Below are 15,975 nucleotides of genomic sequence, written 5' to 3' on the forward strand. Positions count from 1 at the left end.
TTCGTGGGTGGGTCCAAACATTTGTGTAAACTGAATATCCATCAGGTCTTGTATAAGGCCTGACACTTAAACATTCCCTGTGTCTTCCAAATGAAGATTAAAGTCTCCTGAAATGGAGAAATTCTCTCTGGCACTAGAAAAATTGTATGGCACCTCAGGGAGGGATTATATAAATGTGCCACTTGGCCCCAGAGGTCTAGACAGTAACATCCCATAGTAAGTAGTAGAAGGGGGAAAGGTGATAGCAAAAGGCAGGCTTTCACAGTCTGGAATATTGGTGGATTCATTGAGACAGCTGAATTCTGCCTTGAGAACAATCGCCTCCACCCTTCTTAATTTCCCAGTCTTTCCAAAAAATGTAATATCCCGGGGGCATGGACTGAACAAGGTCTGGCCCAGACTCCGCATGGTGCCAGGTTTCAGTTATGACTATCACGTCTGTTTTTTTTATCTTTAAACAGGACAAAGAGATCTAATTTGTGAGTCGGAGTGATCTAAAATTCATTAAAAATAATTGGTAACTATTTATACTATTAGATTGTTTCTTGGGATCCGTCAACGAAGAAAGGACCAAGGACAATGGTTGCAGGAGGTTTCTCCTCCACACGGGTCGATAGAGTGAAGACAGCTCTCAGTAATGGTCCCTTGGAAGTCTAGTGGTTGGAGTGGACATGCCAGCGGCACGCCCACTGCGAGTGTGTGCCACACATCTGCACGCAGGATATGCTGAATCCCCCAAGAAAACTGGAGCGCTAACCTGCGTGTGTCTTCTTAAGAAAAACAGTGCGAGAATAAAAGGTAATTGTTTTTAAAAGTATTTCTTAAAAATGATTAAAAAGCACCAACCAACACTTCTCCACTCTCCCTCCCAATAACAACAATACAGAAAAATTACCCACAGTTCGGAAGTGTGTGACAAGTTTTATTTGTAATTCCAAAGATTTGGACTATACAAGATACATTTGCGTCATATGACTGAAAGGATGAATCAGTGAACTGAGCTTCATCCCACAGAAATCTTGTACAACTGAGGTTAACTATGATATCGAAGGATGAATTTGTTTTTGTTTTTGATGAAAAAGAGTTATTTTATGGCAAAACATACTGCACATAAATTGGGTTCCTATTTACGCAAAGCTCTCCATCCTATAGTAAGCACAACATGCAGCAGTGCAGTAGTAACCATCACACCACACGTCACAGTGCCAAATTCTACTGAAAAAATAGTGGGCAAATTGACTCTCTCACCACACTTAAAGCTGCCCTGTAGAGTGCTGGCTGTATACTGATAGAGAAGCGGTATGGTATGCATGGCTGTGCTGCTTGTTATTAGACCTACTGCTCATTCAATGATATGTTGCAAGGAAGAGGGTCCTAGTACATGTATATTTCGAAGAAAAAACCTTACTTTGTATTGTTCTACGTGAAAATAATTACACAGTATATGAGAGATGTGGTTTATTCACATCCTCATGTATGCATATATATGTTCAAAACGTATTCAGACATAAATAAACAAAGTGCCCAGAGAGTGGTAGCAAAGGAGGTGGGGGGGGGGGGGGTGAGTGGTTTTGTGAGCGTTTGAGGTTAAGTGAATTATTTCAAAGAACAATGTGATCACAAAAATAAACAGTTGACATCACATAGGCATGGTTAAACCAAATAAATAATATTTGATAGCCTATCCCATCCAATCTAACACAGTAACAACAAGCTGTGGTTCATGGGTAGGTAATGGCGTAAAAAGTCGACGTTTCGACCCCCAGATGATGTAGGTATTGTTCCACCTTACTATGGGGTCTTCCTCAGGACTAGAGCGTGGAGTGGGGTGGGGAGGGCACCAAGGGTGCCTCCATGGGTCTGGGGCTGAGTGAATTGGAAGGGCGTAGGGTCCGTAGGCTCCTGTAGTCAGAGAGCGTGTTAACACCTGGTAACCAATGAAGACAGATAATGTCTCTGTGATCGCTCCATCTCTCATATACTGTGTAATTATTTTCATGTAGAACAATACTAGGTAAGGTTTTGTCTTCGAAATATACATGTACTAGGACCCTCTTCCTTGCAACATTTATTACCCAGGTCCTCGTACTTATTGGGTCAACCCTTATATGTAATGCATTCAATGATATGGGCCCTTGGCAGCGGTGGCTCTTCCGCTATGGCGGGTCACCCCACTGCTTTTCAGCAGAGCGAAAAAGGAAAAAGGAAATTATAATAACACGATGTTATTATAATTGTATTTTTCCATGATAAAGCTAGTTTTGGGTTGGGGCTTGGCTGTCGTCACAGCCAGCAGAGGGAGGATTGGTTAGTGCAAACCGTCATGTGCACTTAGCATGTTCTCCACCCGACTGCATTGCACAGCCTGGGTGGAGAACATGCACAGGGTCCCATTCCCTGTCTGAGCTCCGAACCAGGCCGCTCAGACAGTCACGAGGCTGTTGTTATGCTGGTAACAGCTGCTTCGTGATTGGCTAAGGGATTCTGGGAGCCTGCTTGCTTCCGGTTCACAGAATAGGAAGGAGGAGAGGTGAGGGTCAGCAGGTAGGTGATATTTTCTTTTTTTTTCTTTTTACTTTTTTTCAAACCACCCCTCTCCCTGCGCCACCACTAATGCCACCACTGCCCCTTGCCCCCCACCCCTTCCCCCCCACATCCAACAGGATATAAGAGGATCACCTGAGGAAACAGTGACGGCACACAAAGTCTGCAGAACCGCCATGAGTATGGGTGTCCCAAAGCATCGCGATGAACTGGTGTAGGCCTACCTGAGTCGTACAGACCATAACTGTGTTGCATATCATACCTGAAAGTTCAGAAACAGAAGAACACAAAAAGTCCACCACTGTAGCAGTGGCAGACATGCTGCACCTGTATCAAAGTAGCTTTCACAACGATGCATGTTCAATACCATGAATGTGCAAAAGCTTCAAGCACATTCCCCAATCAAATTCTGATATAAGAACTCACTTGTAATAAAATAAAATAGTGCCGCTAATGACATGTAATAACTTATTACAGGGATTTATGACATCACCATGGAAGACTTCACGAGCTCAATATCTCTATGACAGAAACTGAAACCATGGAAACAGCTTCTTGCTGAGAGTTCACCTGGCATCAAAGCAGTCCCCCTTGCTACAGAAAGGATACCCTGCTGCAATACGCAAACAAACTGAAAGTAAACAAGTATGGTGAGCAAACAGTCAGAACAGGGAGGAAACCAGCCCCACTCTGAGAATGTAATCTGGTTTCAGAAGTGCATGGTTTCAGAGAAGGAGACATGCTGTTCACGGCCACTGCAGGAGTACAAGCGAGGCTGGTTTCTTTCTTTTGTGTCAACAGGACTGAAAACATGAAGATCAAGTTAAAACACACCGCGTACTGGAAACCTCAGCATGCTGTGGAGAAAAGACGAAGAACGTTTGCAAAACACTCAATCAAAAGACACAGTACAGTGTTGGACTGGAATTTCGATCACTTTAGCACTGCCAGATGGGCCAGTTTGAAAGGGCAATTGTGTGGGCTGGGATTTTCGTCCTATCACAGTACATGGGAACCAAAAAAAAAACAGCACAGAAACTGTTCCTTGAAAGCTGGGCCATCTATATAGAACCAGACTGCCAGCCTTCCCAGCACAAACACTGAGTGCAGTCAAACTAGACTGGTTTCCTTCCGTCACTCTCCAAAATATCGGAATATCAACATTATAACACACATTCTACATACTACAGCCCGAAAACCCTCATTTTAATATGGGTAGAGCTCTGTACCTATATCATCTGTTGATGTTTTCATTATGGTATCAAACGTCAAAAAGCAGCACAAAACAAACTGAGTGGCAACACAATACAACGTATTTAGGACCATGACACCAGAGGTTAAAAATGGACGCAGGTGCCAGAACACCACACATATGGATTACAATATATTAGAAGGAAAAAATGACCCCGTCACTAACGGACAAAATATAAATATGAGATTTCTTCAGTGTCAGAAAACGGCACTATATGCAAATGTTGCTAATTATTTGCACTACCTTTACTATTTCCGCAATCTCAAATATCAAAGTGCCAATTTATAGGTTTGTTTATATTGCAAAATGTTTATAAATGCATTGGACTTTTTCTAAACTAACTCTCTATTAGTCTACCAACAAATTCTCAAAATGAGTGTAATTTTATCTGCCTCGGTTCAGGTGGAATTGCCTTTAGCTATGGTTACTCGGTGGCCATCGACTGTTTATTGCCTGACATGTCCAAACACTTGCATACTAATGACTGCTTTTACGTCAATTGACCCTAAAAACGACTTACCAGTCTTTTCAGGCTTGCGTTTCAGACTTTCATGTGCAGGCAGACAGGGACACGGGCCTCCACACCGCATTGAGATCATTTTGCCTGAAGTACAAGAATGGAAATCCAATTTGCACTGCAAAAATAAAAGGAAAACAAAAAAAAGTGACTTTTATTTACGTTTCATGTTCATTTATAAACCATAAAATAATTGTGATGTCTGGATTAAAGTTTACAATGATTGGCAAGCTATACCTCTAGACACCATGAACATGGAAACAGGGAGCTGTGGTTCACTCACAATGTCTGCTTGAGTCGCTCTAATCCCTCAGGGATTCCCTAAAGGTCCCCATGAGAGTTAGTGGAGTCCCACACTTACATACCCTCTACTTACTCCTTTGGCTCCTGCAGGACCCGATCAGGGGAACTAGCAAAAAACGGACAACTTGGCCCTGTAGCTCTGCCATGATTCCTCAACAGCAACCATGTCCTAACATCTAGTGGGTGCCATTGACCCCATATTGAGCAGATGTAGGTTGAGGCGGTATGCCACTGTGGGGAAAGCGAGTCCTGGAGCTCACTGGAACATTATGGGACCCATCCCAAATTACGTACAGGAAAGTACGCTAACTATGAATCCCCTCTATGTTTGCAACACTGTGCAGGAACTCGGGAAAATCCATTCTATCATGTGGTATTGAGACCACGGCCACATGCACTCATTGAACACTTAGGGGCTCATTAGGATGACAGTCCGCCCGCCATCCTGTCGGAATTCGGGACCGCCCGCCATTAGGGCGGGGTCCCGTGGGGGGTATTAGGATGTGCCTGCCACAGTGGCGGGCACATCCTGCATTTTTAGCATTGTGGCGGGCGGTGCTCTCTGCACCGCCCGCCACAATGCTATAAATGCATTAATGCAGTTGCATATACAAAGCGGCAGGCACCGCGCGGTACCTGCCGCTTTGTTTATGCACATGAAGGGGGGTACCACAGGTACCCCCCGTGTGCAGCCCCACCTCTCCTTCACTCTGGGTACCCGCAGGGGGCCCCCAGAGTGAAGACCGGGAAGGCATCTACACAAGCCCATCATAATATGGCTGGCAGTGTCTATTAGACACCGCCACCGTATTAAACCTTTTCCGCCCCGGTCGCAAGGCGGCAGGGCCGGAAAAGCGGCAGACGGTCCTTCCGTCCGCCGCGGTCCCCCCCGCTATCCTAATATGGCGGGGGGAATTTAGGTGCGGATGGCGGGCGGATTGCCCCCGCCAGGCTGGCGGTGGCTACCGCCTGCCTGGCGGGGGCAATCCACCCGCCATCCTAATGGGCCCCTAACTGTCACATTCACGCTAACCTTTTGTCTGCACAATGGATATTACAAATGTAGCATCACAAATGTTAACGTAGCCCGCTCAAGGAGGACAAACATAGGTGCAAACATCTAGTGTGCATCTGAGGCAGTTCCTAGCCTGGCCCTAGGTAGACAGTCATATCTGCACAGAAACGTCAAGAATATATTGGGGCCATAGTCAGGTACTATGAAAGAGATTTTATCGGTCGTAAGGTATGGAATTGTGTTTTTATGAGACTAAAACAGATCTTACAGTACATGAACCACAATTTAACGCCTCATTAAAGCAGATGAAATATCTACTCAGAGCTACATGAAACAATTTCCACTGCACACTAAATCAATACGCTAAGAATAAATATTTTGACAGGACATTATGCCATTATTGTAAATGTTTGAAAAATATTAGCAGGAAAGCCAGACATTCATCAAATACTTGTTTGCTGGTACAACATTCTGTTGGGCCGCCTGGGAAAGCACCTTTACATTTCTCACATTTGTTTCACCTGGCAATAAATAATGCCAGCATCTGTGGGGCCTAGTCATACAGTCATGTATTACAAACTGAAGTAGTTTAAAGATGTACTACCCTGCGTCCTCATGACTGCCTTTGTGAATCGGCCTGAAATGTCCAGCTTCCTTTTAGTAAAAGTGCAAAGGGGGCGCTTGTTGTGTTGTCTCTGATAGTCCCTGAATATTCACATTTTATTTCTATTTAAGATGACTTGGGACCAATCCACAAAGCCATCTAAGAGCACCCACAGTGGGACTACTACTTCACAGGCTCAGAAATACCTTTGAGATAAGTCCCTGTATTTAGAAAAAAAAGGAAACTATATTTCTTTATAAGGCACTTATTTATATGTCACAATACAGTGGCCTTTGTCTCGTAGCCCAAAAAAAGTGGTGAAGTTTCCCTCCACTGTGCTAATTTTAAAACCCTTTATTCATTTGTTTACATTGAGCCCTGTCTCCATATTTATATATTTGTAATTGAAAATGTAAACAGAATTGAGTAAAGTCATGTTGCTGCTTCTATAAACCCTTTGCTTAGAGACTCATGTTGCTGCATAGCTAGTTGTCTTGATCAAGATGTAATATTCGCACCGCCAGAAATGGCGGCAGATCCTTCTCACATCTCGCTCCCACTCTGTGGAATTCGCTCCCTCTGCAGCTACGTATGGAAACTGACCAGGGACAGTTTCGGAGAAATCGAAAAACCTGGCTGTTCTGATTTCTCTTCTTCCTCCTAGTTTTCTTCTCTTTCTTTTTCGCCCCTGGGTTTTGCCAACGCTTTGAGACCCACGGGTGATATGCGCGCTCAATAAAATCCTATGACTATGACATACCTGCATGCTCGTGATACAGCCTATCTCCACATTGGCCCTCATTACCAGTGGCATGGTACACTGCATGATATTTATTGCACCCAATAAAATCCAATCTCTCAGAATAGGACTTTATCGGGTGTGATAAATACCAGCCAATTCCAACTTTTTGGGGAATAACATGGGAATTTTGGTGCTCACAACAACAATATATGCATATATTTGTAGATACTGGGGCTTTTCCTCAAATAAACATGGGCAGATTTGACCTATTCGTATTCATCACAAATCCCAGAATTGCAATACGTTAGGTAAAAAGAGTTACTGCATATATTGCAAATAACCGAACTGCTCGTAATGAGGTTCATAGTGTACTCTTAGGTTATCTGCTTTCTGATTCGCAGGATTTTTTCCTCTGCTAGAGACTGGACCTGTTGGCTCAGATCCCATAGAATGGTGCCTTCATCCCAGCAGGTACAGCACCAATTAATATGAAGCTGGTGTGATACCTGACAGATTTCGTGGCTGGCAGTGGGCTGTGCGAATTCTGTTACAAGAATACCGCTAACTGCTCAGGTAACATGGTCACCGCTATGTCTGGTCATATGTGTTCGAATATTATGGAAGTTTGAGGAATACACATAAATCTATGTCTGATACAATGCTGTGTTTTTTCTAAAATCTATCCCTATTAAGTTCTAATGTTATGGAAGTGTTAGCTACTACCTTCCTTTTTGGGTGGATTGTGGATTGTGGGTATGGCAAAAACATTACCGAAGCATAAACTTCAATTGGAACATGTCCACTGGAAGAATAGGTTTTCTTTGCTATATACATTTGTATATTCTTTCCAGTCACTGTCTGTCTGAACAAAATGCAAACATCCTATCATAAAATACATACACATATGCACTTGTGTGGTAACATTGTGCATTAGTGCTCAGAATAGCATTTTCACAAAGGCAGGCTATGGGTATAGAGTCCAGCTAATATGTGGCCGTTTGCCAGGTGGTAGCAAGCACGTATTAAGATTTGTGATAAACAGCACTTTGTGATCCTCTAGTTAAGATCACTGACATCTAAGGGCCAGATGCACAAACATTAGGAATACCAATTTCTTAACTGATAATCTCTATTAGGAAATCGGTATTCCCAATGTCTAGAACTCATTGAGTTTCATTCAGGGATTCCTTGTTGGTCACAAATTGACCTACCTAATGAATATTAAGGAGGTAGGTCGCAGTTAGCGACCCATTAGGAATCACAGCCATCACAGAGAGGGTGACCTGCTGAGCTCACCAGAACACCATATCTGTGATTGCTTTTTAATAAAGCAATCTTTTTGTTTTCAACGCAGGACGGTTTCTTTAAAGGAAAATGTGATGCATTTAAAAAGAAAGAAAAACCTTTGAAGTTTCATTTTGTAAGAGTAGACAGTGGATTGTTGGACCACTGACTGCTCTTAAAAAATATTTTGGCAACCTTTCTCAAAGGGGAAGGGGGCCCTTGGTGACCCCTTCCCATTCGCAAATGGGTTACCAGCATTTTTTAAATGGGAGTAAATTGTGAATGTTTTGCGATCGCATTTCGGTCGCAAAACATTTGTACATACATTTCAATTCGGTATTCGGAAGGGACGCCCTCACCAGACCCCTTCCATATCCCCAATTGCAGAATCCAAATTGGAAATCAGTAACAAGTTACTGAATCGCAATTTAGACTTTGTACATCCCAAAAAGCATTTTTGCAGTCGCAAACAACAACAAAAATGCTTTGGGCCTCTAGCCCTAAGTCTCTTATTCTTCTTGTAGGTGCCTTCTACATCGACCAGGACAACAACAGACCTGGGTGAAGTTTCAGCCGTTAAAAGACTGACAAAGAGAATTGCTTTGTGCTCAAGGAGAGATCGATGCTATTGCACGGAAAGAGGAGTAGTCTGTGAGAGCTCCAATACATCAAAAGCCAAATCTTACAAGCTCTGGTGTCTGACATCACATAGTCCTGAACCGGATGTGAATCGCGCTTAGGACGTCTTGGGATTGGTTTAGGGATATCTAATATTCATGAATAGCGTTATGTTGTTTTGGGCCTAATTACCATTTACAAGCTTTTAAATTCGAACCTATTACTCTGCCCCTAATAAGGAACATTAGGAGACGTTTCCCTGCTACTGCTTGAGCCAGGGGCCTATGTTAGGCCGCTGCCCATGTACTATGTAGAGTTGGTGAGAATTGCAACATGGTCTGTATTTACCCACTACAACAGTGCCCTAGTGGACTGTATTAGACCCGATTCCAAAGGTCTACAAAAATGCATCTACGTAACGTTGTTTCTACAGTGCAAACCACTTTCCACTGAACATTAATAAAAAAAAATATTGGATGGAAGTTAGCATCTCCCATCCAGAAAGGATGAATTTCCCAATACAAAGAAACGTAAGCCTGAAAACCCTTCTAGCGAGAGCTCCCATGATTGTAATCTTGCTCACAGTGCCCTGCATGGACACAGCGCTCCAGCATTGTCTTCTGGGTATGAAGATGCTGCAAAGACTTGCAAGTAGGTAAACGTCCAAGGAAGGCACCATCAGTATCCATCTGCCTTGTCTGCAGCATTGGCAGTTGTAACATGATTTCTGAAACAAGGAGCTTTGGTCATCAGACTACCAGGCTTCTTTTCCTCTTGGGGTACCCTGAAGAGCATATCCAAATCCATGAAAGTCTCACCAGACACAGTCTTCAGTCTCATTCCACAGAACCAATGTTAGCTCCATCTTGAAGAGGTTTGTAGGTAAAACATCTTACTTGCTCTACTCCCTAGCGCTAGTTACCAAGGTTCAATTGAGTCATAAAGCCTGCGGGGTGAGGGGACTCGTATGATGCTCAGAGTTTCACAGTGCTCATTGTTATCAACCTCATTGGTTGTTTGTAAGTTTTCTAGGCTAGAATTTGATGGGTTTTTTTAAAAAACTTTTAATCAATACTTAAAATGTATAACGGTTTCTAGGTAGTAATTTAAAAAAATTAAAATTAGGGGCCAGCAAAGGAAGCAACTTTACCTGCAAATTCGTATGCCTATGAGTTATGCCCTGGTCAAGAAGAGACAACATTTCCTACCATTGCCAAGGCATAGATGGGCAACTTTGCAATCTGCAGGACGGCAATACAAGCTGGTAAAGAACATTAATATCAGAAGTTGGCATGGTTGAGACAGGGTTGGGGACAACAGGAGAAGCTCTGGAACCCGAGCATCTAGGATTATGGGTAGGGCTTCTGGGGTAGAAGACAAAGGTACCTTCCTGGCTAAAAAACTCTGTAAACCTAACAGTTTATAAAACTTGTGAAGTTGAAAAAATATTTCAAACATTACTAATTCAAGGACTTTGAATCTTGGCAATCTCAAAAGTAAAACTCGATGTGAATCTTTATGTTTGAACATCTCTTAACCTTATTTCTTCTGTGCACAGTGGTCACCTGGCTCTAATTTTGTACCTGGACGAGCTATCAACAAGTAAGCCAGAATATGCGTCAAGGGTAAGTGATTTATATTTAACTTGGTGAAATCCTCTTCATCATTGTGTGTGGCAGTTTTTCATAGCATACACTAGGTATTTGGCCTCCCTCTCCCGCAGACTGACAGTAAAGGTTTAGCACTTTTTTTTGCTCCTCCATAACTATGCATTTTTTGGGATCCTCCATTAATGTCATCAATGCCGTCCCAAAAATTAGAAAGCTCATCTTATGAGAGATTTCTCTGGTAGTAATGGATTGAGCCTTTGCTAAATGAATCCTTCTACTTCTTTACAAACAGTGGCCCTTTTTGCTACTCCACTATGCAAAACATGTCGCTTTGCTCAATGTGAAATTTGAGCTGGTGGTTGCTGGTGGGCACTCCTTCTTGGGCGCTCATTTTTAATCATCAGACTTTGAGCCAGAACAACAGAGAAACAAAGGAAGCAAAGAAGGAAGGGAGGAAGTGGATGATGCAAATACAGTGGCTAGGGAGGAAGCAGGGATGAAAAAAGACTTACGACATTGTTATACAGGGGCAGGGATAGTGTATTAATGGATAAAAGAGACAGTGGTTGAATTAAAGACTTGGCAATCTGGAATTCGACAGCACTGCCAGTGGTCTTCTTAGAAAAATGTAGGCCCAACACTTATTATTTTGCAAATCAGGCACTGTCTATGCCATTCGTCTGGGCAAACATTTACGGTTGATAGATTTAGACAGTGGCATTACATAGAGTTCTCTGGTACTTCACTGCTCGGTGAAGAGGATGTAAATATTAAAATACTTACTATAGTAATCCTTTGTCTTGCATGTAGCATGGGATATTGCCCCTGTGCTGCATCTCATTGCTTCATTAGAGCTGGCTATTGTCTGCCCTATAAAATATAAAGCACTAGATAGGCTTCATCAGAAAGGGCAGAGCTCACGACCCTAAATGGAATCAATGAGCGTGCATCGCTAAATCTTACTATTCTTTTATACATAGAGGATAAAGGAACATTCAAATAGATGTGATAGTAATGCCAGAAAGGTTACCTCACAAGGGACAGTTATATATATCCTTAGAATGACATGCCTTACCCTTTTCCACAAGGATCTATGGATGCTGAACTGTTAGGCCTTTAAATAAAGAAGAAACATGAGAAATGCATGTTGCAGGAGATTGTTTGATCACTCTAGCTCATGCATTCATTTTCTATATTTACTCTCTGACCACAGTAAAAAGTGACTGATCTGTCCTGCAGAAACAGGGAGTTGCAAGATGTGTTCAAGATCAGATGCAATGAGATCCAGTAGGGACTCGTCAGATCCCTGCACCTCAGCTCATGTGACATTTCACAAGGCATCAGAGAACTGAAGATCTTGGATATGAGAGAATGGATATATTTTGCAGTACCTGTGGCCGTGTGCCTCCAATTAATTAGATTCATATCGAAGTTCCTAATTCAAAATTAGTGATGGTCAGGCAAATAAGAAAGTTATTGGGTGTGCAGTCTTTTAGATATGAGGTGTAGGATGTATGATGTTTCAACGCATGCTTTTACAACGCATGCCATTACGACGCAGGTTTTACAACGCAAGTCGTTACACGACTTGCGTTTGGGGGGGCGCTGGATAGTGAATAGTTTAATTTACTATTCCAACTCCAGTCCCCATGTGTTGGACCTGGCCCTTTTCTGGCAGGTTCACCCCGAAACTTTTTGCTTTTTCCTAGCCTGTTGCTGGAACCTGGTGTTGGTGATTTTAGGCCTTTGCGCACTTTTTCACTGTGGTACAGTGTAAAGTGCGTGAGCTCTCTGTGTATGTGTGGTGAGTGACCTGCCCTCCCATAGGAATGCATGGGGAATATGTGTGACCATGGTAGTTCCTGATGTGTGGGGAGTGCAGGGTCGAGTTTGGTATGTGCGAACTCGTGAGATTGAATGCTGCGTAATGATGTATGCGGCATGAATGTGTCTAGTACGGAAGTGCCACTTCTAGACATGTGTGTGCATGTGTAGTGAGTCTGCTGGCACGTGATTGGCTGGAGCCTGACTCCAGGAGTGCCCGGGCCTGCTTGTGGATTGACTGTCTGGTTTGAGGGTGACAGGGGCTGGGGAGCCCCAGGAGGTTGTCTGAGTCAGCCCTTGGTTGAATGACTGCATCTGCAACTAGGGAAGTGGGAGGAGGTAGCACCTGGGAGTGAATAGGGCTGTGCCTGCCTGCCACAATGCTGGCTCCACCTCCTGCTGGGCGGCTGTCGCCTCTGCCCCTCACACTGAAAGGAGTTCCCTATAACCAGTTGTAGCTGGTTCTCGCACTGCCTGCACCCTTGAGACAAAGGATTTTGGGTATAAAAAGGGTGCTGTGACACTCTAAAAATGTTCTTGTTTTTGGACTTGAAACGACCAGGGGCGTGCTGCTGCTGAGGCCCAGGGGAAAGGTTTGCCTCCCTGGGCCCTTCCCAGCACCTGGATTCTGGAGGACTTTTCCTTGCTGGGAGCTCTGTTGCTCCATCCTTTGATCTCCAGGACGGCTGGTACCTTTTTGGATTGCTTTGATTTTGCCAAGGCTTAGTTGCAGCCTCCCTGAGCTCTATTTGTAGGCTGAGCGCTTTATTCTATTGAAATTTGCCTGGAACTTTATTGGGCTTATAGTGCCTGGGAGCGCTGTATTTGCTTCCTAGCGCTGAGAGCGCTGTACTTTTAGCCCCTAGCGCTTGGGAGCGCTTTGGTTGTTGAGGCCAGTGCCCACCTGGCATACTCCGTTTCGCGGCTGCCTACGCCGCTTTTTGGCTGATTTTAATGTCCCCTGGCAGGTGCCCACCCTGCCAGGGACATTGCGCTTTAATGTTTTCACTAGCGCTTTCGGAGCGCTTTATTGATCTTTACAGCCGGTGCCCACCCGGCATTGCCCCGCAAAATTGTCCCCGTCGCCGCCCGGCCGAACCGGAAGTCAGGCAGGCTGGGGCGGGACCTTAGGACACCAGGAAGCAGCTCGCTGGCCAATCCCTGCGTGGCCTGCCGGAAGAGCTCCGGCACGAGGAGAAGAAGCTGCCGTGCATGAGGGAAGAAGCATGGCGGGGCGAGCCCTGCTGGTGCCCAAAGGAAGCTGAGCGGCATGAGGAGAGGAGCATGGCGGCTACCGACATCGGCGGGGCTCTCATGAGTGAGAGAGCCCCGCTTGCTGCATCCATGGAGGGAGTTGCCGCCCGGAGAAGCCCCAGCCAGCAAACAGCCCGGTGAGTGAGGGGCTGCAGGGGGAAGCTCCGGGCGGGTGTTAAGGTCAGCGCAATGCCCCAGATGCTGTTGGTGCAAGCAGGGCGGCCCCAGTTGGCAGTGGGTCACCCCAACGTTGTAGAGCCCTGAGAAGGCACCAGAGGGGCATAGTTGTACCTGAGAGCCCGAGAGGCTCCCTGCCAGCATTTGTTGTAGAGCCCTGAGAAGGCTCCGGGGGCCATTTTAGTTAGAGGGGGCATCGGGGCACATTGCCGGTGCCCGCCCCCTCCTGCCTACGAGATGTTTGTTCACGAGCCCTGAGAGGCTCACAGCGCCCCTTTTGTCGAGGAGCCCACGAGGGGCTCAGGCGCCACAGTTTCTTGTAGAGAGCCCATGAGGGCTCAGGGGCCATTAGTAGTTCGAGCCCAGAGAGGTTCTTGAGTGCCACATTTGATTAGGAGCCCAGAGAGGCTTGTGGCCGCATTTCTTTGCTTGGAGCCCAGAGAGGCTCAGGGGCGACCAGTTGTTCAGAGCCTGCGTGGCTCCCACGTGGCCCCATCATTCTTGATTCCCAGCTGCCCATCAATTAGTTGGCAGCTGCCATGTTTAGGCCCCTGACTTTTGGACACAGGGCGTCCTAGCCCCAACAAGGCCAGTTGGCCTAGGGACTGCCACAGGTGGTGGCTTATGTAGGTTTGCACAATTGTGTGGTTTTATTGCACCTCTGAATGTTTTCAGGCATCATGTGTTTTTGCGCTATTGAGTTTTGTTCTGGCACCTCTAAATGTTTTTATGCATCAGGTGTCTTCCTTGTTCCTACACCTCTGAATGTTTTTATGCATCATGTGCTTTCTTTCCTTACACCTCTGAATGTGTTGTTTATACATCATGTGTTTTGTTCTTGCCTACACCCCTAAATGTATTTTATTCTTAGGTGGTTGTTCTTTCCAGTACAGGTGGTCCTAGTGAGGTCCTGGTTCCCTGCGTGACATTCTCCTAAGGTGGTTAGGGTTGCGTAGGTGGTACTTACCTGTTACCAGTAGTTACTGGTTGTGTGCTATACTTGCTAATTTGTGCTACAGTGATTTTTTATCCTATATTCTATGTTCTAGAAGTGCAAAGTGTTGATTCCTGACAGTGGTCCAGGTGGCCCTGTCTTGTACATGATCCCTTGTGAATATTGCCCGTGCCAGTTGGCACAATGTACATGTGTGATTTCTATCTGATGTGTTTTGACAATACAGAAGTTATTTTTATATAACCTTGTGTGGAGTTCCTTTTGTGGTGTGCCTAGGATGTTGTTGCTGTTGTGTGCATGCGCAAATGCTTTACACATTGCCTCCGGGATAAGCCTGTCTGCTCGTGCCAAGCTACCAAGGGGGTGAGCAGGGGTTATCTTGGCGTGTGACTCCCTTGCCCTGACTAGAATGGTGGTTTCTGCCTGGCTTTGGCGTCAGCCTTAGCCTACCAGAAATAGCCAGTTCTAACACCGTGGATAGTAGGGAAGGTGTTGGATAGTAATTAAACTATTCCCTGTCCTAGAGCGGCCCCCCAGCGCAATGCGTTGTAATAACTTGCGTTGTAGAAGTTGCATCGTAATGGTAGTGCGTTGTAAAAGTTGCGTTGTAAAGGATGTTCCCCGAGGTGTAGGACCACTACACATTTTACTTCACAATGTCTGGTGGAATCAGGGGACGGACCAGAGGATGGGGAATGTGTGACTGAAGGAGTTCCAAGGAGGAAAAAATAGATTCATTTATAAGTAAGTAGTCATACTTTTTTGTGCAGAAAAGTAGAAGTCATCTAACGATTCCTAGACTACAAATCCTCGTTAATCTGCTACAGTTTAGTAACTTTTACTGAATTTATGTCCTGAACTGGCCCTGGACTAGAATCTCCTTTCTTTGCATTTTAAATAGTTTGAATCCCTCAAACGTTTGTACCTTTTTGAAGGAGGTTTTTTTGGGGGAGTTTTATATAGCGCAAACTAGAACTGAAGGTATCAGAGCACTTTACATGAGCACCATCAATCAATCAATCAATCAACATATTTATAAAGCGCGCTACTCACCCGCAAGGGTCCCAAGGCGCTGGGAGGGGGTGGGGGGTGTACTGCTACTGCTCGAAGAGCCAAATCTTGAGTTGCCTCCTGAAGGAGAGATGGTCCTGGGTCAGTCGAAGGTGGGTGGGGAGGGAGTTCCACGTCTTGGCCGTCAGGTAGGAGAAAGATCTTCCTCCGGTGGTGATTATGAGAATCCGTGGGACGGTGGCGAGGGAGAGGCTGGTGGATCGGA

The 15,975-nt window shown here is 45.0% G+C and overlaps 1 protein-coding gene across 1 annotated transcript in view; it reads right to left on the reverse strand.

The window, feature by feature from the left end:
* SPOCK1 (SPARC (osteonectin), cwcv and kazal like domains proteoglycan 1) overlaps window positions 1-15,975 on the reverse strand; it is a 1,053,799-nt gene that overhangs the window by 674,643 nt on the left and 363,181 nt on the right. Inside the window, exon 4 of the mRNA XM_078653334.1 lies at window positions 4,317-4,431. Coding sequence (XP_078509460.1) covers window positions 4,317-4,431 — 115 coding nt within the window. The remainder of the gene's footprint in view (window positions 1-4,316; window positions 4,432-15,975) is intronic.

The sequence above is a fragment of the Lissotriton helveticus genome, chromosome 7 (genome assembly GCF_964261635.1).
Source record: "Lissotriton helveticus chromosome 7, aLisHel1.1, whole genome shotgun sequence".
In the NCBI taxonomy this organism is placed as follows: Eukaryota; Metazoa; Chordata; class Amphibia; order Caudata; family Salamandridae; genus Lissotriton; species Lissotriton helveticus.